Source organism: Odocoileus virginianus, chromosome 22, assembly GCF_023699985.2.
Source record: "Odocoileus virginianus isolate 20LAN1187 ecotype Illinois chromosome 22, Ovbor_1.2, whole genome shotgun sequence".
Lineage (NCBI taxonomy): Eukaryota > Metazoa > Chordata > Mammalia > Artiodactyla > Cervidae > Odocoileus > Odocoileus virginianus.
This window is the reverse complement of record NC_069695.1, coordinates 23,412,335-23,436,410: the sequence shown is the minus strand read 5'-3', so window position 1 is coordinate 23,436,410 and position 24,076 is coordinate 23,412,335. Positions and strand designations below refer to the sequence as shown.

General features: G+C 40.6%; 2 protein-coding genes across 3 annotated transcripts; both read right to left on the bottom strand.

Annotated features, from left to right (window-relative positions):
• Nucleotides 1–1,808: 1,808 nt before the first annotated feature.
• On the bottom strand, nt 1,809–2,691 carry LOC110125402 (histone H3.3A). The gene has a single exon (XM_020874408.2). It carries the CDS (start codon nt 2,562–2,564, stop codon nt 2,154–2,156), a length of 411 nt encoding a protein of 136 aa, XP_020730067.1. The 5' UTR covers nt 2,565–2,691; the 3' UTR covers nt 1,809–2,153.
• A 9,937-nt stretch (nt 2,692–12,628) lies between these two features.
• Nucleotides 12,629–23,499, bottom strand: SNRPD1 (small nuclear ribonucleoprotein D1 polypeptide). Of its 2 annotated transcripts, none has more exons than XM_020881761.2 (5): nt 23,410–23,499; nt 16,894–16,970; nt 15,207–15,398; nt 12,982–13,086; nt 12,629–12,802 (listed from the first exon to the last, which is right to left on the bottom strand). In XM_020881761.2, exons 2-4 carry the CDS (start codon nt 16,961–16,963, stop codon nt 13,010–13,012), a joined length of 339 nt encoding a protein of 112 aa, XP_020737420.1. In that variant the 5' UTR covers nt 16,964–16,970; nt 23,410–23,499; the 3' UTR covers nt 12,629–12,802; nt 12,982–13,009. The 2 variants fall into 2 exon arrangements, with proteins under 2 accessions (XP_020737420.1, XP_020737418.1); XM_020881759.2 differs by lacking the exon at nt 23,410–23,499 and adding an exon at nt 20,112–20,253.
• Nucleotides 23,500–24,076: the final 577 nt, after the last annotated feature.

Here is a 24,076-nt window from a genome sequence, read left to right as displayed (position 1 = left end):
GCCAACATATACAATAGAAGCTGCTGTTTGTTGTCCTAAAATATGTTATATAATCTTATCCTAATGATATATTGTTGATATCAATATTGATACCTAAAGAGGTAAAAATTATTGTATATTTGATTTTATTCTTTTAAATTTTATTTCTAAATATTTACATATTTAGAATCTATAATATTTATATATTTTATTTCTTAGAATATATATTCAAGGCCTTGTGATAAAAACGTTTTTGCCTTTGTCATATGCATTATCAAGCTGTGAGTTATTCAACCGTGCTGTTTACCTCTGTTCTAAAATTAAGAGAAGCTTCTTCCAGTTCTGTCCTCCAACCACTTAAATGTGGAAACTACTTTGAAAAATGTAAATGGTAAGAATTTAACAAGACTAACTTACCTCACTGGGTATCTCTTTTAAATAAAGACAGTAATTTGGAGCAAGTAAGAAAGACTTCACTGTCAGTTAAGACCATGACTCAGTATTAACTTATTACATGACAACTGTTTATTTGTGCCCTCTATAGAAGGTTGTCTTCCCCAGGAGTTAGATGCTGGTACCCAAGTTTTGCAAGCAGTACAATGATCATATATACACCATCTGTACTTTCAGCTTATTGTTAATTATATTATCAAGCATTTAGTACCAGCCGCATATGAATAGACAGGCTGTCAGTATATTAACAGAGCAGAATGATCACAAAAGAGCATTACTCTCTTTTAAACTGTCAACTTACTAACTGGTTTCTGCAAGTTTTAAATATCTTATCTGCTTTACTTTACCTTTGGGCAGACAGCTTCAGATTCTTTCCCCCCTTTTTTTCCAGCCTCAAAATGCAACATGCATAGTGCTTAATTCCTGGACTCTGGTGGTGGTTTTTTTCCTTCTAATGCCATACAGAAACGATGGCCTTTGAAGTCTCTAGGTTTTCTTACTAGAATTAAAGGTTTTCTTACTAGAAATTCTTACTAGAATTTCTTTTTTTTTTTTTTTTTTTTAGGTTTTTGACACTTAGTTGAATAAACAAGTTTATTTGTAAATTTAGTCAACATACATAATTGGCCTAAAAACTTCAATAGAAGGATAAATTTTAAAACCACTTGGAAAGCCGTCTCTATGAAGTGATTTTCCCAGAACCGATGCCACATGAACACCATTTTAACTGGCAGAGGTTCCATAAGCTGAAGCTGTGTCCCTCCCCCACAGCAAGTTTACCCTAACAATTATAATACAAACCCCACAAGGAAAAAAAGTTCGGTATTGTTTCCTCTTGGTAGAGAAAAGTTCAACCTAGTTATGAGACCAATCACAACACAAAGAAAAGCTGCACTAACTACTGTATTAGTAACAGACGATGCTGGTGTGAATAACTTGTATTATAGTCTAGAGCCCTTATAAATAAATCCCCCTCCCCGTTAGTGTTTGCATTATCAGCTAGAGGGTTAGTTTAACATGTGGTAGAATGAGGACTTATGCAAGGTATAACGCGCCAAGCATTTTGCTACGTAAACAAGTGCAGTCTACTCAGGAGAAAACCAATCGAACTCTAAATTACACACACCTTAAAGACAACACTCCCCACCACATGTCAATGTAAAACATTTAATTTAAAAATGTTGACACTACAATATATAAAATAGCTATTATAAATGCACATAGTGTATTCTATAGCTGCCAGGTTTACTTTTTTTTTTAAGGAAACTGTAAGTTACACTGTGGTTAAGACTTGTATCTTCACCCTTGAAAAAGCCCACATTCTATCACAGTGATGTATGGTCAGACTTAACAGCCCCAATTGTTAAACACTTGGATCAAGTCATAACCAGTTTTATTGCAAAAGGACCCTGTACACATTTATCAATTCTAGTACCTTAATAGCTACCCAACAAGTCATTAACATACAGAAACATGCATCATGAGAAGCAAGAAATATCACCCATCCCTTCTGCATATTAGCAACTTGTCACTCCTGAGCAACAGTGCTCACATCACTGAGGTCTGTGAACAGTCACTTTTCGCATTCATCCTGAGTGAAAGATGGAATGACTTAAGTACAAATGCAACATATTATAAACAATTTCTTACAAAAAAAGTCACAAATTAAACCGAAGTATTTTACAGAATTTACTACAAAACACCATAAAAACTGCCTTCACTTAAGCTCTCTCTCCCCGTATCCGGCGAGCCAATTGGATGTCTTTGGGCATGATGGTGACTCTCTTAGCGTGGATGGCACACAGATTAGTATCTTCAAACAAACCCACCAGGTACGCTTCGCTAGCCTCCTGCAGCGCGCCGATGGCGGCACTCTGGAACCTCAAGTCGGTTTTGAAATCCTGGGCGATCTCCCTCACCAACCTCTGGAAAGGCAGTTTCCGGATCAGAAGCTCGGTGGATTTCTGGTAACGACGGATTTCTCGAAGCGCAACAGTCCCGGGCCTGTAGCGATGAGGTTTTTTCACCCCGCCGGTAGAGGGGGCGCTTTTCCTGGCCGCTTTGGTGGCCAGCTGCTTGCGGGGCGCTTTCCCACCCGTTGACTTACGAGCAGTCTGCTTGGTTCGGGCCATTTTCTTTTACCTAATGCAGAAGTTATAGGCCGCTTCTCCGACCACCGCGCAGCCGCTGCTGCCCAAAGAGCCGCAGGAGCTGAGACAGGAGAAGCGCCCCTTCCAACGAACCACCAAACTGCTCTGCGCTCCACTAGAATTTCTTAAAGAATTACTTACTAGAAAAATATGATGAACAATAAACTATCATGTTTTCATGATATACATTCTAGAATATATGAAGATATTACAGAGAAGATATATAAATATCAACATACGAAGTAAAAATACCTAATATTCTCTATATTTACCTAGAGCTCTTTACAATCATTAACCATCAGTTCACTTCAGTTCAGTCGCTCAGTCGTGTCCGACTCTTTGCGACCCCATGAATCGCAGCACGCCAGGCCTCCCTGTCCATCACAGACTCCCGGAGTTTACTCAAACTCATGTCCATCAAGTCGGTGATGCCATCCAGCCATCTCATCCTCTGTCGTCCCCTTCTCCTCCTGCCCCCAATCCCTCCCAGCATCAGGGTCTTTTCCAATGAGTCAACTCTTCACATCAGGTGGCCAAAGTATTGGAGTTTCAGCTTCAGCATCAGTCCTTCCAATGAACACCCAGGACTGATCTCCTTTAGGATGGACTGGATGGATTTCCTTGCAGTCCAAGGGACTCTCAAGAGTCTCTCCAACACCACAGTTCAAAAGCATCAATTTTTTGGCACTCAGCTTTCTTCACAGTCCAGCTCTCACATCCATACATGACCACTGGAAAAACCATAGCCTTGACTAGATGAACCTTTGTTGGCAAAGTAATGTCTCTGCTTTTCAATATGCTGTCTAGGTTGGTCATAACTTTCCTTCCAAGAAGTAAGCGTCTTTTAATTTCATGGCTGCAATCACCATCTGCAGTGATTTTGGAGCCCAAAAAATAAACTCTGACACTGCTTCCACTGTTTCCCCATCTATTTGCCATGAAGTGATGGGACCAGATGCCATGATTAGTTTTCTGAATGTTGAGCTTTAAGCCAACTTTTTCACTCTCCTCTTTCACTTTCATCAAGAGGCTTTTTAGTTCCTTTTCACTTTCTGCCATAAGGGTGGTGTCATCTGCATATCTGAGGTTATTGATATTTCTCCCAGCAATCTTGATTCCAGCTTGTGCTTCCTCCAGTCCAGCATTTCTCATGATGTACTCTGCATACAAGTTAAATAAGCAGGATGACAATATACAGCCTTGACTTACTCCTTTTCCTATTTGGAACCTATTTGGAATCATTAATCATAGTTCCTACTATTTTAAAGATCTCTTGGGAAATAAGTTTGGGCTTGAATTCAGAGCATATAAGTTAAATAAGCAGGGTGACAATATACAGCCTTGACGTACTCCTTTTCCTATTTGGAACCTATTTGGAATCATTAATCATAGTTCCTATTACTTTTAAGATCATTTCTTGGGAAAGAAGTTTGAGCTTGAATTCAGAGCACTTAAGGTTGATCCTTGGCTCTGCTATTAATTTACCATTTGACCTGAAGGAAATCATTTGTGCTGTCCAGACTTTGATTTCATCTAGAAAATGCAGATGGTTTAAAAAAAAAAATGTAGATGGAAATATCAATGTTACAGAGTTATGAGGATTAAAGAAATATTAATAACATGTGAAAATACTTTATGAACTGTGACAGTACTATATATAAAGTACCATGTTGCTATGAAAAGGTGTTCACTATTATAAACCAAATCAAAACCAAATGACATGTTATTACTAATATAGCTTTCTCTATCTAAAATGCATTGGGTTTAGGGTAGGGGAAAAAGTACATGTTAATCTGTGTGGTGATGTTAACCTTGATCCCTTGGCTGACGTGGTGTCAGTCGGGATTCTCCACTGAGAAGCTACTAAGTTTTCCTTTGTAATTGATTCAGGAGTGGGGTAGGGAGGGGAGGAGGGCCTATTTAGAGACTATGCAAATACCCTCTTGATTTAAATTTCTTTCTACCCATTGGTGGATCTTATCTTGCCTGTAGAAAGGCACTGTTGTGTTCTGATAGTCTTTTTCTATTTCTCACATTCCTTCTGTGTTTATAACTGAAATTCTTATGAAAGAAAATGCCATCACTTTTCTCCCCCACTGGCCCCATTTCTTTGTTTAGGTGTTCACATCAGTATAGATTCATGAGTATTTTTCTTTGGCTTGTAATTAAATATCAATACCATCCTTATTTTATTGTTCAAGTTGTTTCAGTTTGGGCATTCTGGATGGCTTCTATGTCCCTTTGATATGCCTTTTTTTTTTTTTTTTTTAAAGCAGGTTGGCACCACGAGATGCTCTAGTCTCATCTTTTATTTTCTCCACTCCAGTCCTGGAATCAATACAGTTCTTCAAGGAGTCCTGATTTCTTTTATTAAAGAATGGCATTTAAAAACCAAGATATTGGAACTTCCCTGGCAGTCCAGCAGTTAAGACTTTGCCTTCCAGTGCAGGGGTTGTGGGTTTGATTCCTGTCCAGCGAGCCAAGATCCCACATGCCTCAAACTGCCCCACCGCCAAAAAAAAAAACCAAAAAACAAAAACCCAAAACATAAAACAGAAACAACATTGTAACATATTCAATAAAGACTTTTAAAATGGTCCACACCAAAAAAAGAAAAAAATAAAAATCAAGATCTGGATATAGATATATGCTCATTGCCACAGGGGTTCCAGCACTTGTAAGCCCTTTTCAATGGAGGCAGGAAAAAATTAGATGTAAATATAATGCATGCACATGTCTATATTTATCTATCATCTATAAGTAAAGGAGTCCATCCATACTGACACCTCTGATTCCAATTCAGCAACAGAATGAATTGCCATTTCTTATTTGTAATTTCTTTCTCTAAGTTAGAAACCTGGCTCTGATGGTCTACAATGTATTTACTTATTTACTGAACAATACAAATAAAAGTAGATAAAGTCATTTCAGAATTTCTAACCTACACTCCTGTGAGAAATTTACTTAACTTCACTCAGTGTGGTTATGTGACTCACTTGTAACACAATTAGATTCAGTTGTCATTATCTGTATTCCATCCTTCTTACATCCTGATGGGATTTATAAAAATTTATGTAAAGTTTACTCTTTGTGATGAACAAGTCCATGAGTTTTAACAAATGCACAGAACTGTATGTCCACTACCACAGTTCCCTATTCAAACTTACTATCACCTGCCTAATTCCCCCATGATACTAATAGAAACCCATTCTCTCCATCCCCACAGACTCTGCCAATCACCAACCAGCTAATATTAATTAGCTGTGCTTTCTGAGGACCAAAGAAAGGAATTTATAGTAACTATTATTATTTTTTTTTGCCACAACACACGGCTTGTGGGATCTTAGTTTCTTGACCAGGGTCAAGGCAGTGAAATGCCAAGTCCTAATCACTGGGCCTCCAGTGAATTCCCTAAGATTTTTCCCTTTCAATCACTGAGTCATACTGTTTAAGAAGCTGTGAAAAACATAGCAATGAAAAAGAATACCATCCATGAAAAATTGAGAAAAAATTAAATTTGAAGCAGGTGAACTTCAAACTCCCAGTTTATAGGAAGTTCAGGGGTCAAAGAAACATGTTAAGAGACCAAGTGGGGTGCAATCAGTAAAATGAAGAAGTCAGGAAACTTTACAAGTTACATGGAAAAAAACAAAAATGGGGTAAGAAAACATATCAACTGCAAAAATATCACTTATAAAACTTTATTATTTTTTTGCCACACCATGTAGCTTGTGGGACCTTAGAAACTTGACCAGAGTTTGAACCTGTGTCCTTGGCAGTCACAGTGTGAAGTATAACCCTAACAATGATCCTGTGGTTATATTTCTAAAAACTGCCCTTATTTTTCAGGAATACACACTGAAACATTTATAGATGAAATAGCTCTACTTCAAAATAATCCAGTGGGTCATGGCAGGGGGTGAGGGTGGGAGATGGGTGGCAGTATAGATGAAACAAGTTTGACCATAGCTGACAACCGTTAAAGGTGGGTAGTGACTATATGGGAGCTCAGTGTACTAATCTATTCTGCATATGTTTGAAAGGTCAAACAGAATGAAAGTGGGATATAATTCCACTAAGAAATACTTATCCTAAGATGAATATAATCAATTACTATCTACCAAACCACTTCAAAATCCTGCTGAGAGTAGTCAGTACAGCAATACATTGCAAACTATTAATCAAGGAGAACATTCCTGGTTTTTACAGGTGCCTCATTCCTTAAAGCAATGGAGGATACACTGTGACAACCAACTTGCCCGGCTATAAATTCATAGGCTCTTTGTCACATATATCGACTGGCCAAATTCCATTTTAAACCTCTAATAATGTGTAGAATTGTTACCTTTACAATTCATCCTGTCCTTACCAAGTCAACTGAACAAAGCAGGAATAACATTGTAGCACAGGGCCTAAGTGGGCTCTTTCATTAGAAACTGTATCCCCCCCCCCCAAAAAAAAGAAACTGTATCCCACAGAAATGGCATTTGGCAACAGATAATACAAAAAGCAATTTACTATAGTTTGTTCTAAAGGGGTATTTTTTTCTTGCAGAACAGTAAGTTCAGGGGAAGACAGTTGCTGGCACTGATTAAACACCTTAAGAATGTGAAGGTATAGGTCTTTAACTCTCTTGGGCTTTTCCTCATTGTAATAAATAGCTGCCTTAGCTGCAGTTATCCAGCAAAGAAGGTGGAAGGGATATAGAATAAAAGACCCAAGACAGATGATTCTGTTTTTTATCTGAAAAGAATGGTTTTTCCAAAATCCCTGTGAGAGATTTCTATTTACACATCATTAATCAGAACTAGGCCAAATGGATCCTGGTAAGCCCAAACTGAGTGAGAAAATAAAGCTTTTAGAGCTCAACTAATTTCTATTCCCCTGAAAACTGGGCTCTTGTAAGAACAGAGCGTGAATATTGAGTTGGTGACTAACCATGTATGCTACCAAACCGATTTAACCTGAGGTCTTCAAAATTTCAGATTTTTTAAATTTCAAAGATGACCATACCTCATCTTTGGGTTTTGAATAAAGCTGAGAAGATGGTTAGGTTCAGATTACCTACTTTATTAGTGGTATTAGAGAGATTAGAGAACATAACTTGGGTTGGAAGATAAAATTAATGCTTTTCTTCCCCCGAAGCACAGTTAGAACAAGCTTTTGGGAATAAAGAGCCCTCTTACTCAGTCCATGGATCACAAATAGAAGAGGAAGTCATAGGGTGGAGGAACTCTTAGAAGATGCCTCTAAGGGATGTCAACAGAACAGTCTTCCTTGGGGAGGTAAACAAACGGCCACGCCTCTTCTATCCTCAATATCTGATGAAAGTGTTTGTTGCTCAGTCCTGTCTGACCTTTTATGACCCCATGGACTGTAGCCCACCAGGCTCCTCTATGGAATTTCCTAGTCAAGAATACTGGAGTGGATTGCCATTTCCTTCTCCAGGGGATCTTCCCAACCCATTCCCCCCCAAAGCAGGAGGATCAAACTCCTGCATTGCAAGTAGATTCTTTACTATCTGAGCCACCGAGGAATCCCAATGGCCAATATTTTATGGACTCAAGCAGGAAGATGGAGAGAGGAAGAGATACCCTACCCCTCTATGAGAGATAATCTTTAGGTTTTCACTTTCAGGGATACTCCCTGAGAGTTATTTTATGAGAACACTGAGTAAAGGTTGGCAGCCTATTATAAAAATATGATTAGGAAATGTAAGCACATTATTTCTTACTGAAAGATAAATCTGAAGTAAATCACAGTATAAGATCCTGGTTTAAATAAACCTGCTTCTCACTGAAGCACAGTATGTTCTAAGCAGAGTATTTGGTTTTTCTAAGTTGGGTGCCAACAAGAACATCAACACATGGACTGTATCAATGTTACCCAAAAGAAGTATAAATATACACAGAAGATAACTCCAAAAGGGAAGACTACAGCTTAATGAATTCGAGAAACTGGATTAGAGGTGAAGCTGACTAGCAGTAAGGAGTAAATACAAAAGTGAGAAGATTAAGATGGATGTAAAGCCCTGTTCTCATGAGGTTGATTTTATGGAAAAATTGACTGGGTTATACATGCATGGGTATTTGCCTGAACATTGCTTCTGGGTGTGTCTGTGAAGATGTTTTGGATGACAGTAGCATTTGAGTTGGGGGACTAAGTAAGGCAGATTGCCCTGTTCAGTTCGGGTGGGCACCGTCCAATCTGTCGAGGGTCTGAACAGAAGAAAGTAGAGAAAGACAAGAGTTTGCTCTGTGAACTGGACTGATTGATATGAACTGATCTTCCACCCTCAGACTGGAACTTCCAACCATCAGCTCCCTCAGTTCTCAGGACTTGAACTGCCACCATTGATTCTTAGGCTTTGGGCTCAGATGGGAACTTTCTTGGGTCTCCAGCTTGCAGAAGGCTGATCATTTCTGGTTTTCTCAGTCTTTGTAATTGTGTGAGTCAACTCATTATAATACATCTCTTTGTATATGTAAATACCTTTTAGTGGTTCCATTTCTTTAGGGAACACTAACACAGTTTCCCAAGAAAGAGGAGTGCTTTCCTTTCACCTATAAATGCATTAGGATTCATATCAGCCAAATCTCTCAGGTGACGTTTGCTATTTCCAGCAAGGAAAAACAAAAAGCAATTCTCATAAGCTTTATCTGTGTACAGTTAAGGGGAAAATACCCAATAAAAACAAATGTGGAAAAAAAAAAAAAACAAAAAAGAAATGTGAGACCCCAGCTCAAATCTTAAAACTGCAGAATGAAATACACATTCAGATTGTGCAAGCTGTAGATCAGTCTGTGATGCAGAGGCTCTTATTGGGCAAAAGCAGCAGCCAAGGGAACATTAACCTGCCCATGGGTCCAGACACAAAACTTGGCACTTCTTGTCACTTGCCTTTGAATATTTTATTCTGGCTTCTTTGTTGTTGTTTAGTCATCAAGTTGTGTCTGACTCTTTTGCGACCCCATGGACTGTACGGAGCCCATCAGGCTCCTTTGTCCATGGGATTTCCCAGTCAAGAATGCTGAAGAAGGTTGCTATTTCCTTCTCTAGGGATCGAACCTGGGTCTCCTGCACTGCAGACAGATTCTAATTTTAGTATATGTGCTGCCGAAGTGAGCACGCAGACAGATTCTATACTGAGCCACCAGGCAAGCCCTTTGTAAACTAAATCTCATGTTATATACTAATCTTACTCAAAATATAGGAAATACACAGAACTTTAAAACTTTTACTTAGGGGAAAGACTGATTCAGATAAATGGAACACTACCATGGTCCTGCACAGAAAATTTTTTAAAAATGCAAAATTTCTCTTCCTTCTCAAAAGTACACCTCTTATTTTGTGAATCCACAAGAATTTTCACATTAAATAGAGACCAATATTAGACATATTCTTTTGTTTTAATTGGCATGTCTCTAGAAACGACTGTTGTTGGTTGAAGACAGAAAATTCTTCCTCAACATGATAAGCAAAGTCCATTTTAGGTTTTTAGGAATGACAATTGTGTTATTAAATGTTATTCTGATATTATGGAAGACCATGTGAATTTTGACTACTAAACAGATTATTACATTTCAAAATACTAAACCATCCTTGCTTAACCAATCTAGTTATAGTGAAACAAAACATGCTGTGAAATATAATTTCTCTATTAGCTCACTTACAGCTTTCTACCTAAACTCATTAATTTCTTTAAACAAACCCCCAAGTTTCACAAAATCTTAAGCTTTAAAAGATATCAAATTGGGAATTCCCCAGCTGTCCAGTGGTTATTGCTCTGTGCTTTCACTGTTGACGGCTTGGGTTTGATCCCTGGTTGGGGAATTAAGAACTCACAAACCAAGTAGTGCAGCCAAAAGGAAAAAAAACCCACTCTAAAACATAAAAACAGAAGGCAATCCTTTTCCTAATACCACATGCCTGGTGAAGCCCGCCCTTGAAAACCAAAGGGAGTAGGACAAGGAGGAGGAAAGTTCTGAGGTCCAACTGGCCAGCTTCGCTTGAACCCAATTACTTCAAACATCTGGAGATGAAACCATCTGTTGTCCCCTGGGGAGCCCAGCCAATCAGAAACTGTAGTTACCCAACCAATGAGAGGCCTTTTCCTGCAAAAGACTCTGCTTATTATTGCCCCTCCCAAGGCCTCCCTGCCTCCTTCCCCCATGCCCTATAAAAAAACCAAGGCCCACTTCCTGGTTCTCTGGATTTGCCTGTGGTCTGCCACAGTTTGCACTGCCAAATTGCAATTCTTCTGGCTATTCTCAAAGTCACTTGTGCTGATAAAATAACTGGCTGTTATTAAAGTTGACAAATTCAATCCAGTACCCACTAGGTTTAGCCTTACATTTAATCTGTGTTCCCAGACTGGTTTCACACTACAAACTTTGAAACATTAAAATTCACAAAATAAGACACAGTTAAGGGACTTCTCAGGCGGTCCAGTGGTTAGGACCCCACACTTCCACTGCAGAGGGCACAGTTTTGACTCCCTGGTTGGGAAACTTAAGACCCTGTGTGTTATGTGGCTAAGCCAAAAAAATTAAAAAATAAAAAGACACAGTTAAAATATTTTTTTTGTTATTGGCATTAGAAAACAGCTTCCACAGCTTTTAAAACAGACAAGATGATACAAAGTATTATCAGAGTATTCACAATTTGCAATTGTGTATATGCTTCCCTTTCCGCCTGTTAGTACCATACTGTTTGTCCCCTTCAAATCTCCCCTCCTTGAGGAACACTGGGTCCCTTTGCCTTCTGCTTCCATTCAATTAACAGGAACAAAAACAGAGGATGGAAAAGAATGAGCACACATACACACATGCCACACACAAATGCTGTTGCTATCTCAATTTACCTAACCTCCCAGAAGGCCTAAATCTCCTTGTTTGGTAACAATCTTTGCAGAATATCTCTTTCTCCTTAAATAAACAAACCCACATACATGATTAAATCAAAATACAGAATCTAGTTCTCTCCAATCCTCGGTCAGGTTTTCGTCTTAGTATGTAAACAGAGGCAGTAAACTAGCTTTATAAGAAACTCTGTACTGAGAGGTACGTTCTTCAGGGCTTCCCTGACGGCTCAGTGGTAAAGAACCAGCCTGCCAATGCAAAAGACATGGGTTTGATCCCTGTGTTGGAAAGATTCCCTAGAGAAGGAAATGGCAATCCAGTCCAGTATTCTTGTTGGGAAATCCCATGGAGAGAGAAGCCTGGTGGACTACAGTCCCCAGGGCTGGCACAGGAGTCACATAGCGACTAAAACATTTTTTCTCTAAATCTAATCTATTAAAACAATTCAATAAATCCTTATTAATGATCAGAAAGAATCCAGTTTTGCTGGCAAATATGTCAGTTGCCTTTTTTTCATTCTTAAAGAACTACTTGTTTTGGTATTTGGTATAGGAGCCAATGATAGGTACATTACACATTTATAAGTTTCAACACTGCTCATAACAGATATCTAGTGAACACTGTTTAGTTTCAACAGAGAATGTAAAATAGAGACTTCACTGGTGGTCCAGTGGTTAAGACTCTGTGCTTCAAATGCAATGGGCATGGGTTTGATCCCTGGTTGGGGAACTAGGATCCCACATATTGTCTGGCAACCCCCCCAAAAAAACCCCATTAACAATGACGACAAAATCAACGACTCCCGAATTAGAAAATGAGCATCACCTTTTACTAAGAAACTACGTCTCCATGGACCAAAACTCAGGAAAACGAGAATCAATTTTAGACCTCATTCCACAGGACCTCAGTTTCTGAAGTATCAAAAAGGACTTATTTTACTTGTAGGAAGGTTCCACGGAATGGAATCAAGGTAAAACAATAATACATGCCAGTGCATGTGAAATAAAAAGGTATATATTCTATATACATTCATAAAAGAAATATTTTAGTTCAAAAAATTAAAAGCCTGATCTAAGACTGAATTACTGTGGGACTACCTAGTAGTAATGCTTGGCTCTTACTGTGTTGATATCAAGTATATACACATGAACTTTAAAAACTTAATATGTATAGTCAACAGACAAATGTGTTACATTCATGTTTATTAAAAACTGCTACAAACAAACAAAGCCTGTACAAAAAACGTGAACGTCCACCCCTGTGAAACAGTAAGCTCCAGGAACGTTATCGATTAGGACTTCACATTCCTCTGCCTTGGCCTCAGTCTTCCTCTGTCATGGATTAGTCTTCCTTCCCCACCTGCCATAAACAAAACCAGGACAAAAAATTCCCATAATTCTTATCATTCTGAAACAGTAATCGTGAAAGACATTATCACTTAGGACTCCCTCCTTCTCTGCCTTGCCCACGACCTCTTCCTTTCTTCCTTGGCTGCCATAAATGAAACTTGTACCAAAAAAATATACCATAATACTTACTACTTTGAAATAGTAGTCTTGAGAGACATTATCGCCTAGGACCCCCTCTTCCTCTGCCTCGGCCTCGGCCACGTCCTCTTCCTCGGCCTCGACCTCTTCCTGCAACTGAGGGAAGAGAAAAACAAGGTAAAGTAAACCCTCTTCTAAGCTGATGTGACCTGGCCACCAACAGTAAAGAAAACTTTGACTCAGCTTCTCTCAAATGTAGCCTCAGAGTCACCTCTTCCGATACTTTATCATACAGAACCGAGAACTGCTGGCCTAATACCTTAATATTTGTTTCATTTGACTTAATTTATTGAGAAATTCATCAAGGTTTAAAATATTTTTTCTTTGTATCATGCCGCAAATTCACCACAAAATGAAACAAATGATCTGAACTTCACATAAGATCAAAGAGATTTCATACTAAAGGAACAGAACACAAACACTATGCGCCAGTTTTGTTACTGAAGAGCATCCAAGTAAATTAACTCATGTCAAGAAAGTTTAAGATACACTGCATCAAACAACAACCTCATCATTTTTTCGAATCTTAAATCATCTGATCCAATCAAATCTAGTACTTTAATCCAGTAACAATATCCCTGTTAACCTAGTCATCCTAGCTCTAAATTTCCTATTTTCAGGTATCTATGAATATTTTTAAAACCCTGACATTTCTACTCATCATTCCGAGTCTTATCATTCAAAGCAATAGAGTAAATCTACCACTTCTCTTTAAGCAAGGCAGATTAACCACACTTATCTCCAATTTGCTTTGAGGTACTATTTATGATAGAAAAGGAAGAAAAATGGCAAATATCCATGGAGGGAGGGCACAGAAAAAACACAGTAGTTTAAAAATTTCAACAAATTTCTAAGTCAGAAAACAAACTGAGAACAATAAATGTTTAGTAAAGGAAGAATAACCTCAAAAAGACCTAGGACCTTGGAAGCCAGGGGTAAGATGAGGCAGGAGGCTGAAAACATGGGGGGAAAAGGAGACAACCCTTACGTGGAGCAGTAGGCTGGCTAGTCCTCTTCCCATCTTGCAAAGCTAATGCTTATTTCCCTGACAGGCAGGTAGGAAAGAAAAGATAAAATTAACCTAAAGACCGTGAAGCAAAAAGGGTTTGGTTGAAAACAGTGACAAAGTGGATGGCAGCAAAAGTCACAGCTCCAGAGTGAAGAGAGGGATCAAGCCAGTGCTTTTCGAGCTATGTGGTACAACCTCAACTTTTTTTTTTAACTGAAAGAGAAGAGGACAGGAAACTTAAGGGCGTCTGCATGAATTAAACTGTTCTAACAAAGACTAAACAGTTCTTCGTGAAACTCTGAATGAAGAGGTCATGATGCAAAAAGTGTATTTCTTAGTGTGGGTGGGAGGAAAAGTCTCAAAATCTCTGTGGTTAAGTTCAGTATCAGTCCCTTTCTCCGTCCTGCTCCTATGATGCTGGTTGCCAGACACATCTCCCCTGTGACTAGAATCTTTTTCTAAGCAAACCAGCTCCAGAAAAGATTTCCAGATCCTAAAATTTGGGGTCGCCTTGGTGGAGAAGCAAATTTACTTTGAATCCACCAGCTAAGGAGTCCAGCCTCCCTTCCCAGAAATTCTTTTCAGGGTCCTTCTGAAACAATGGATGGCCAAAGTACAAGATACTACAGTAAAGCCTTCAACATAAAGAGCATATTAAGGGATTAAATAAGAAAAGAAACCAGAGAAAACAACACCAAGTTCAGAATAAAAGACAGAGAGAAAAGTAAGAGAAAAGACTCAGAAAGAGTCAGTCAGAAAACTCAATTATTAAGAATTCCAGGAAGAAAGAACAGAATAAGCAAAACAGAAGAAATTTATCAAAGGTACACAAGTAAATTTCTTAGCTCTAAAACACAAGAATATCCATACTGAAAGGGTCTGCCTAGAACACTGAAATGGACAAAAGGCTAAGTCATTAAGACATTTCAGAATAGCAGGAATAAAGGGTTCATCCCCAAATGTTCCAAAGTGTGCAGGGAATGGAGGACCGGGCTGTGCGCAAAGGACCAGCAGGTAAGAACAAGCAGCACTGATCTTCTGAACAGCAATACCAGGAAGTAAGAAACACCAGGTGTACTCACAGCGAGTACAGGCAATGAAAAGAACGAACCAACCTGTGTTGTTTGCAGATATAAACATATTTTGAAAAGTGGATTAGGGTATAAATATACCACACACAAAAACGTTTATAATCCTTCAAACTTACCAGCTTCCCTTTTCTTAGACTTCACCTTCGGTTCCACATCCACGAGTAATGTGTCCAGAGGTAAGCTGTCTGGCAGAATAAAATACCGGATGTTATTTCCTCGGATACTCAGTGTCTCCAGCTGTACAGGCTCTCTGTTCTTCAGGGTCATTTTCACTGCTTTAAGATGTGTATTCATGCTGACATCTACACCTGGAGGGAAAAAAGAGGGCAATTACTAGCATAAAACGGAAGGCAAACAATTTATCTATCAGGCCACAGTTGGTACCATATCAGATTTACGAGCTTTAGGTTCCAGGAACGGTATGCTAAGGCATTTTAGTTTACTCCTCAACACCCCTCTGGTGAATGGTATGATTATCCCTACTGTGAGAGCTGAAGTATATAGCCAGGATATAAAAAACATAACAGTGGTTGTCAGTGGGGGGAGAGAACTGGATTTTTACTAGATTTTGCTCCCCCAATTTACTAAAATTTATTAAGTGCCTGCTATCTGTGAGGCAAATCTTTCATTGTACTACTCTTGTCTTCCATCTGTATCTTGAATTCGTAAAACCCAGGAAGAACACTAGGCCTCCTCCACAACATGCAGCACAAAGCTCAGAAGTGAAAGTGAAAGTCGCTCAGTCCGGTCAGACCCTGAAACTCCATGGACTATACAGTTCATGGAATTCTCCAGGCCAGAACACTGGAGTAGGTAGCCTTTCCCTTCTCCAGGGTATATTCCCTACCCAGGGATCAAACACGGATTCTTTACCAGCTGAGCCGCAAGGGAAGCCCAAGAATCCTGGAGCGGGTAGCCTATCCCTTCTCCAGCAGATCTCCCCAACCCAGGAATCAAACCAGGGTCTCCTGCATTGCTAGCGGATACTTTATTAACTGAGCTAGAGCAGACTAACTCATTGTTTAAAGTCACAGAATTTTAACAGCGAAATTATACTTCCTTAGATACAATCAGTCTGCATCAAAACCTTATACTACATGGATCTCCTCTCCCAGCAATTAGTGTTGCAAAGTTCTAGCAAACCCACAAAAATCACCAGTTATGTAAATATTTCAGAGAGTAGAATAGGGCCATCTGCTAAGATAGCATTTTCTTTCATCAATTCTTTTAAAAATCTGCCCTTTGGTAGGGGTGGGGGGTGTAACATCTATTATTAGTGAAGAATCATAGTGGCTTTAAATATAAAACTACATATCATACATCTTACCATCACTAAAGCAGAGAGACATCTAAGAAAAATAGACAAATAAAATACTCAAAAATGTTATGCTTGGGTACCTTATCACCCCCTCCCCATTTCCCATGTATGTTTTACCCAAGATAATCAGATATGGAAACCCTGTCCTCTATCTTCAAAGACTTTACCATTGAACAGGGGACACAGAATTCTAATAAAAGTAATATGTGTTTTAGAAGATGTAACACTAGGGGGCACATACAGGCAAAAGTGGAAAAGGCATAAATCAAGAAAACAGTAGTTACACATAGAATAACCTGAATCCAGTCTGGTCTTGGCGCAAGAGCTTAAGGGGAGACATATGTAAGAAGGTGCATGCAATAGTCCAGACAAAAGCAATAAAATTTGTACTATATAAAACGTTATTAACCAAATAAAGAATTCTGGCCTGCAGGTCAAAGAGACAGGGAGAAAAAAGTGTTATAAACTCAGTCCAACCTCCATACCTGTGATTGTTCCATGGACCTGTGTTCCATTCTTTAATTCAATGGTTACAGTTTCGTGACTCAATTTCATCAAAAATCTATAAAGACATTAAGAATAAACAGTAAGTTTTTACTTTTACTACTCCAAAAACATGTTTATGAAATCAAAGTGAAATTTCTAGATGTAGAAAACATGCTCTGGATGCTGTCCGCACCCATTCCCCTTAACAGTGTGCATTATAATTTCCATTTCCCTAGTTGTATAGAAAGGTGTCTCAATAACCTTTACTGAATAGTCATCCATTCTTAATTTCATCTATTCTGTTCTCCAACTTATTATGAAACATTGCAGAGGAAGTTGAAGAGTTCACAAATTCACAACCACATCTAGGAAAATGAACCATAATCCTACAATATGATTTAATATGCAACTCATATTCAAAATTTCTGGTCTATAGTACAGTATGTACTCTGTATACCCTACCACAGCATCAATCACAACTGCAGGATTCCAACAACTGGAGGATTCCCCACAGCTAGTCTATTTGAGTGGGAGGATCAGGAGCTTTATATCTAACCCTGGATTGTAACAAGCACTAAGAGTTGGCCAAAATGTTTCCATGATTAAAGGGAAATCAGCCTTAAAAATGCAACTTTTTAAGTGACAATGATAGCCATCAAACAAGCAAACCTACTCGATCTTGTATAAAAGCAGGTCTCAAACCTGCTCTCACATAAAGAAAACCCATGTGCTAAACCCCTCCCTTTCCATATTTGCTGTCAAGGAGAAAAGTCTCCCTTAATGAACTAAATCCAAATACATTTTATCCAATCCAAGGATATTTCTTTGATAAATAATGTGTGCCATTCTATATTACCTGGTACTCCCTGTGCTTAGTAATGAGTATTAAAAGTGAGCAAGACTAAGCCTCCAAGTTCAAACTCTAGGAGGAAGAAGAGACACATAAAATATTTTTTTTAAAGTAACTACATAAATTTAAAGCACAATGGAGATACCCACAGGTTTTTACCATGAATATACTGTAGCATGAGTAAGAAGTAATCAGATCTTAGTGGACTTCTAGTAAGAAGTCTGAAAGGTTGGTAATATATGCAGCAAGAGAGATAAAAGCAAAGATATAGTGAGAAACAGCACGATGTACACAGAAACTATAGGTATTACTGCTGGAATATTAAGTCTAAGAAAATGAGTAGAGAAGAGTTTACTTTCAGGGAATGCCCAAGCTCTGTTAGAGAATTCTCCTACAAGAATAACTGAAGGGTTTTCATCAATGGAGTGGAGCATCACAGGAGATGACAAAGTAGGTGTCTTCTAGAGAGCAACATAGAGATTGAAGTTTACACAGCTGAGAAACAGAAACAACAAACCAATCAGTGAAACAGAAGAGAGACCAGAAGTTCATTAGCTAGACAGGGGTGTGGATTTCACAGGTGTATACGTTTTTCAAAATTGGGAAATGCATGCTCAATTTCATTGTATGAGAGACATTTACCTTTTAAGAAGTGAGATTTAAAAAAAGTGGGTGGGAAAAAAGGAAGTCTGAACAGCTTGGTGGTGTGACAGGCGTGGCAGGGAGGGTTTAAGGAGGGCAGGAGAAATAAACACTACCAGCCAAGCCAGGAACCAAACAAATTAAAATTTTTTGATAAATCCTTCACTATCTGAATTCCTTCTGCTTACTGAAATTCAGATACTCAGATAATACTTAAATATTCAGGTAGAATGGGATCCTTCAGTATACCACTGAAATGGCACCCAAACCCACACTATTAAATTTAAAAAAATCAAAGAGAACAGAATAGTGAAAGATACTTATTAGGTACTTAAATCTGCCAAAACCTGGCAATTTTGTCAGATTATTAGGATCATCAAGAGGAATAAGTCATGGATGACTCCCAGGTTTGTGATCAGGGTGACAGTATAATAACAATAATGTCACCAACTGAGATACTGAAAGAAGTCAACCAAATCTGCAAACCACTCAAGACAAACAACCATTTTTCCTGGTGCAAAATACATTCTTCAGGTATTAGAAATTTTGTTTCTATAATCTACGACATGGAATAGGATTCAGTACATCCATTAAAATTTACAGGAATATTCTGTCACAACACGGACTATCTTTAAATGAGACATTGATTTCAAAGAGTATTACATAAAACTTAACTGTAGATTCAGGCTGGCAGCTATTGACCACGCACCAGTTATATCTCAATATAACTGGAAGGAAAACAATATACAAAAAGTAGACCTTAAATGCACTCTCTAAAATGCCACCCTGAATATAACAATGAGCATTTTATATGTTATTTCAAATGTACTAGAAACTATCTACTTGTCTGCCTCCATCACAAAACATAAACTTCAACAAGGTAGGGACCCTGCCTTGAAAAAAAAATGAAAATAATCCATTATGAACGTACAGTGTAACAGGTGGCCAAAAACTAGTCGACGCTGACAATCCTTGACTGAACAGACAGGAAACTAGCTAAGTTCGTTCATAACTGCCTTCTAAGATATAAACTTAGTTATCAGAAACCTCTGTTTCTATGTTCCACTTCTCAGTCTCAAGCAAAACCACCAAACCCAATCTATTTGCAGGGAGTACAGAATGAATTACTTCAATCAATAAGCACGTCTTCAGTATGCAAAACTAACCGGCCAAATTTAAACACAGATGCAAACCAGAAGAAATCTCCAGTATCTGCGTAATCAGTCAAAAAATACAGCAAAGAGATTCTGTCCCATGTTGGGAGATTATTCCTAAATCAAAAGCTTATTCTACAGGGAAATAAATGCAGACTGTATAACGTAAAATCTAGGGAGTAGCAAGAGGGGAAAAAACACACCAAGAAAACTTAGAGCACAAGTTCGACGCCAATCAAAGTCTACCGACTTTCACCGAGAGTTAAAAGCTTGGGAGCCTGGCGCTGCACCTCTAAGGCCTCTATGACTCTAGCTGGGAACACCCGGTACAGCCTTTATTTCCACCTCTAGGAAGACAGGCAGGACCCCGCCACGAGCCAGTCTGAAGCCCAGGCCCGAGCGCCTGCAGCGGGGCGGGCCAGACCCGGCGGGAGCGGCGGGCGCCGGAGGCCGTTGGCAGGCCGCGCGCGCACGCGGCTTTCGCGCCTCCAGCATCGGGAGCAGCCCGGCCTCCAGATCCGGACCCAGATGGGCCCCTCCCAGCCTCCACTCAGCTCGGTCACCTCCTCACCTCACGAGCTTCATCCTAGCAGCGCCGTCACCCTTTCGGCCCGATAATACACGAAATCCGACCACCGACAGCCGAGGTCGGGCGTATGAATGGCCGGAAACACTTACTCCCGGGGCTCCGACGTAGAGACCGCGCCGAGCGCAGGGACGCACGACGGAAACGCCGCGGCCGCGCTTGGGCTACTCTCCCTTCCGGCTGCGTGAAGCGCCACTGCGGCCCCTGGCGGTTGGAGGTGTGCCTAGCAACTGCTGAGGGTGTTTAGGGCGGGTTTAGGAAGACTTTCTGTATGAAGGGGATTTGAGATTACATCCCCTTAACCGGCAGGGCAGGGCTTCGTGTAGTATGCAGCACCAGATGTACTCGTTAATGAGTTAGTTCTGGGAGAAGTCCAGAGGATTATGCTAATTCTGCTCCAACAGCAGGAACCTCAACATTATGTGCCTGAAGAAAATCACACAATTTTGATTATTTTTACTTTAAATTATGGTCACAAACCTCAAAAGGTGCCCGGAGATCTAGAGATCGTGTTACGCTTCTCTAATGGATACTTTCTCCTTTAGTCCAGGTGATCTCCAAAACTAGGGCTTTAATTTGTATCGCCAGCTTGGACTTCATCCCTGTTCAGCAGAATTCTTGAATATTGTGAGGTATTGCTCATCAAACATCAATGTCGTTTGGAGGAAATATTAGAATGAAATTCTGATTCTGTTAGCATGGGGTCTGAAATTCTGCACTTCTAACAAGCCTTCAGTTGATGAAGATGCCCCTAGTCCATGGATCTCAATTTGAGTAGCAAGACTGTAATGGACTTATGTGTGCTACCTTCTCAACATCTATCCCCCTGTCTTCCCAACAGCTCCTAATAATCTCCTGGCGATCCAATGTGGACCAAATGGCCATCATTTTTATTTTCTAGCTTGAAATTTTTAAAGAATTTTTACTCTCTCATAGTATAAAACCATCAAGAGTCATGAAATAAAGACAGCAAGAATGGAGCAGCAAAGAAAAAGCTTTTATTTGCTGCTAGCTGGAGGGTCAGTCTGAAAATGAGACTCCTCTGTCTTCTTGGAGTTAGCTGAGGTTTTGTATATTACAAGTACTTAGATTAGCCATGAGAAAGAAAAGAATAAGGAAATGAGAATGCAACCAGCAGGGCAATACAACTGTTCCATTATTAATTTTTAGAGGCAGATGTCTTAATGATAAGGGCTTCCCTGGTGGCTCAGTGGTAAAGAATTCATCTGCCAGTGCAGGAGGCTCTGGTTTTATCCCTGGGTTGGGAAAATCCCCTGGAGAAGGAAATGGCAACCCACTCCAGTATTCTTGCCTGGGAAATCCCATGAACAGAGGAGCCTGGCAGGCTACAGTCTTTTGGATGCAAGAGTCAGACATGACTTAGCAACTAAACATTCAGTTCAGTCACTCAGTCGTGTCCGACTCTTTGCGACCCCATGAATCCCAGCACACCAGGCCTCCCTGTCCATCACAAACTCCCGGAGTTTACTCAAACTCATGTCCATCAAGTCGGTGATGCCATCCAGCCATCTCATCCTCTGTCGTCCCCTTCTCCTCCTGCCCCCAATTCCTCCCAGCATCAGGGTCTTTTCCAATGAGTCAACTCTTCGCATGAGGTGGCCAAAGTATTGGAGTTTCAGCTTCAGCATCAGTCCTTCCAATGAACACCCAGGACTGATCTCCTTTAGGATGGACTGGTTGGATCTCCTTGCAGTCCAAGGGACTCTCAAGAGTCTTCTCCAACACCACAGTTCAAAAGCATCAGTTAGCAGCATGCAAACCCCCACCAAATTCACTTATGCAAATCTTCACCAACACTAATTGTCACCAATCTTTTTATGGACAATTTGATAGGGGTAAAATTAGACTAGCAGGCTACAGTCCATGGGGTTGCAAAAGAGGTGGACACAACTTAGCAACTAAACAATAACAATGAATTCCTTATGTATCAAAAATAAATACACATGATTTTATACTGTGTAACCTTTGTAAGGATTCCCATGTTCCTGACTGTGGTCAATACAAATAGTGAATAGAGAACTCAGAAGCAGAGGCTCTGGAAATTCCCTGGTGGTTCAGTGGTTAAGGAGCTCTATGCTCCTAATGCAAGGCTCAGGGAACTAGACCTTCCCATGCAGCAGCAAAAACATCTCACATGCTGCAACTAAGACCCAGTGTGGCCAAATAAATATCTTTTTTAAAAAAACAAAGGCCTATTTTGGGGGAATGGAAACTTATAAATATGGTTTATGTAGGTGTGTATGTCAGAATTTGAGTTATTACAAATAAAATGGTTTACACACAAAATTCCACCAAATGTCGTGACAATCTAAAGGTGAAGGTAAATGTATTAATAAGTCAGATATTTTATCAGTAGTAGATAACCAGCTTTAATCAGGTTGGCAGTCTACTCCCTGGATTAGGGGCACAGACCCTCTGCTAAGTGGAAAATCCATGCCTAATTTACAGTTGCCCATCGATATCCTGGGTCCTACAACCTCCCAACAATCAATTGATGATGACTGTTTAGTATTTACTACTGAAAAAAAAATCCCCATATAAATGGGTGTGTTTAAACTTGTGTTGATCAAGGGACAAATGAATGTGTCAAGGATTGAGGATGTGGGGGTGAGGGGTGGCAGACAGGTTTTTGCCAATTATCACAAGATACGGTGATGTGGCCAATGGCCTCACCCACCTAGACCTCTCGTTTTGATTTTTAAACCATAGCACCTCTCCAGACTAAACTGACAGGCAGCTCTATAAAGTTTTATGGAAGATGATGAAAAAAAATCAGGCTTCACCAACTTAAGAGGGTATTTTGAGGTGGACTTGGCTTCAAAAAAGGAGGGCAGTAAGAAACATAGGGAGAATCCACTTATGATCACCTCTTCAGATTCTCAAAGGCAAGAGGACTCATTTACCCATGCTCACAGTCCTACAAATAAGCAAAGAGAAGCACAGAGGGCGTGTTCAAAAGCAGTGTAGAATCCAGAATCCTAGGATTCTGGATTCAATCTTTGGAGGCTTCTAAGAGCCAAAGTTTTGTCTCAACACACGCTGTGACTAAATTTGGTGAAACCTCTAATTTCTTGTCTACTCTTGAGCTCTGATGCCCAAGGAGGAAAGTGTGCAAGGAGACGCTGAAGCCCTGCATTTTGGGGAGATGCTGGAGTGCAATGCCGGGAAGGAGGGAGAACGGATCAATGGCCTCCCCTTTTCTGTACATTGGCCCGTGTGGAAGATGAGAGGTATCTGAACTGGAAGTCGCCGAGAGCAGTACCTGCAACCAACAGAAGAACCGCTGGCGACGGATCTTCAAGACAAACCTCCACCGCTGGGGGCGTGGGTGGCTTTATTCCGAAGAGACCGGGGGGAAAGAAGGGAAGCGGCCGCCGCTCCGGGGACAAGGCGCCCACCCGTGGAGGCGCGCACGCGAGGCCTCCCACCGCGCCTGCGCTGCGGCCGGACGCGGGCTCGCCTCTCCCAGACGCCCCGCCGTCCCGGCCGGGGTGAAAAACGGCGTGACACGCAGCGAGCGTGGCGGCCATCTTCAGCCTCTCGGCACGTCAACGGAGCGGGTTCGGGCAGAAGAAGAGCGTTGCGCAAGCGCGCCCGAGACGGTCCCAGGTAACTCCCATCTGACGGGCGAGGCGTCGCCGTCGTCGCCGGAAGTTTGGCGTTTCTGTGCCGCTGGAGAGGAGGCGGCAGCGGCAGCGGCAGAAGCAGCTGAGTGTCTGCCGATACCCGGATGTAAGACGGTCTGCTGGGTCGCGTCGGACCCTCGGCCGGAGCGAGGAAGGTAGGCGAGCGTCTCGCCCGCCCCGCCGCCTGTGTCGTCCTCGTCTCCCTGCGGCCAGCCCCTCCGGAGAGCCTGACGCCTCTCCCCTTTCCCGTCCCACCCTCTGGGTCGCGTCGCCTCGCACGCCTTTACTCCTCTTCGGGTCCCG

What these genes read in the sequence shown, in the direction of transcription:
- LOC110125402 (XM_020874408.2), bottom strand. Translation starts at nt 2,564, where the DNA reads ATGGCCCGAACCAAGCAGACTGCTCGTAAGTCAACGGGTGGGAAAGCG.
- SNRPD1 (XM_020881759.2), bottom strand. An exon ending in GGTCCATGGAACAATCACAG is followed by an intron (nt 15,399 to 16,893) that starts GTATGGAGGTTG and finishes TTTTCCCTCCAG; the next exon opens with GTGTAGATGTCAGCATGAAT. An exon ending in GTCTAAGAAAAGGGAAGCTG is followed by an intron (nt 13,087 to 15,206) that starts GTAAGTTTGAAG and finishes CTCTTCCCTCAG; the next exon opens with TTGCAGGAAGAGGTCGAGGC.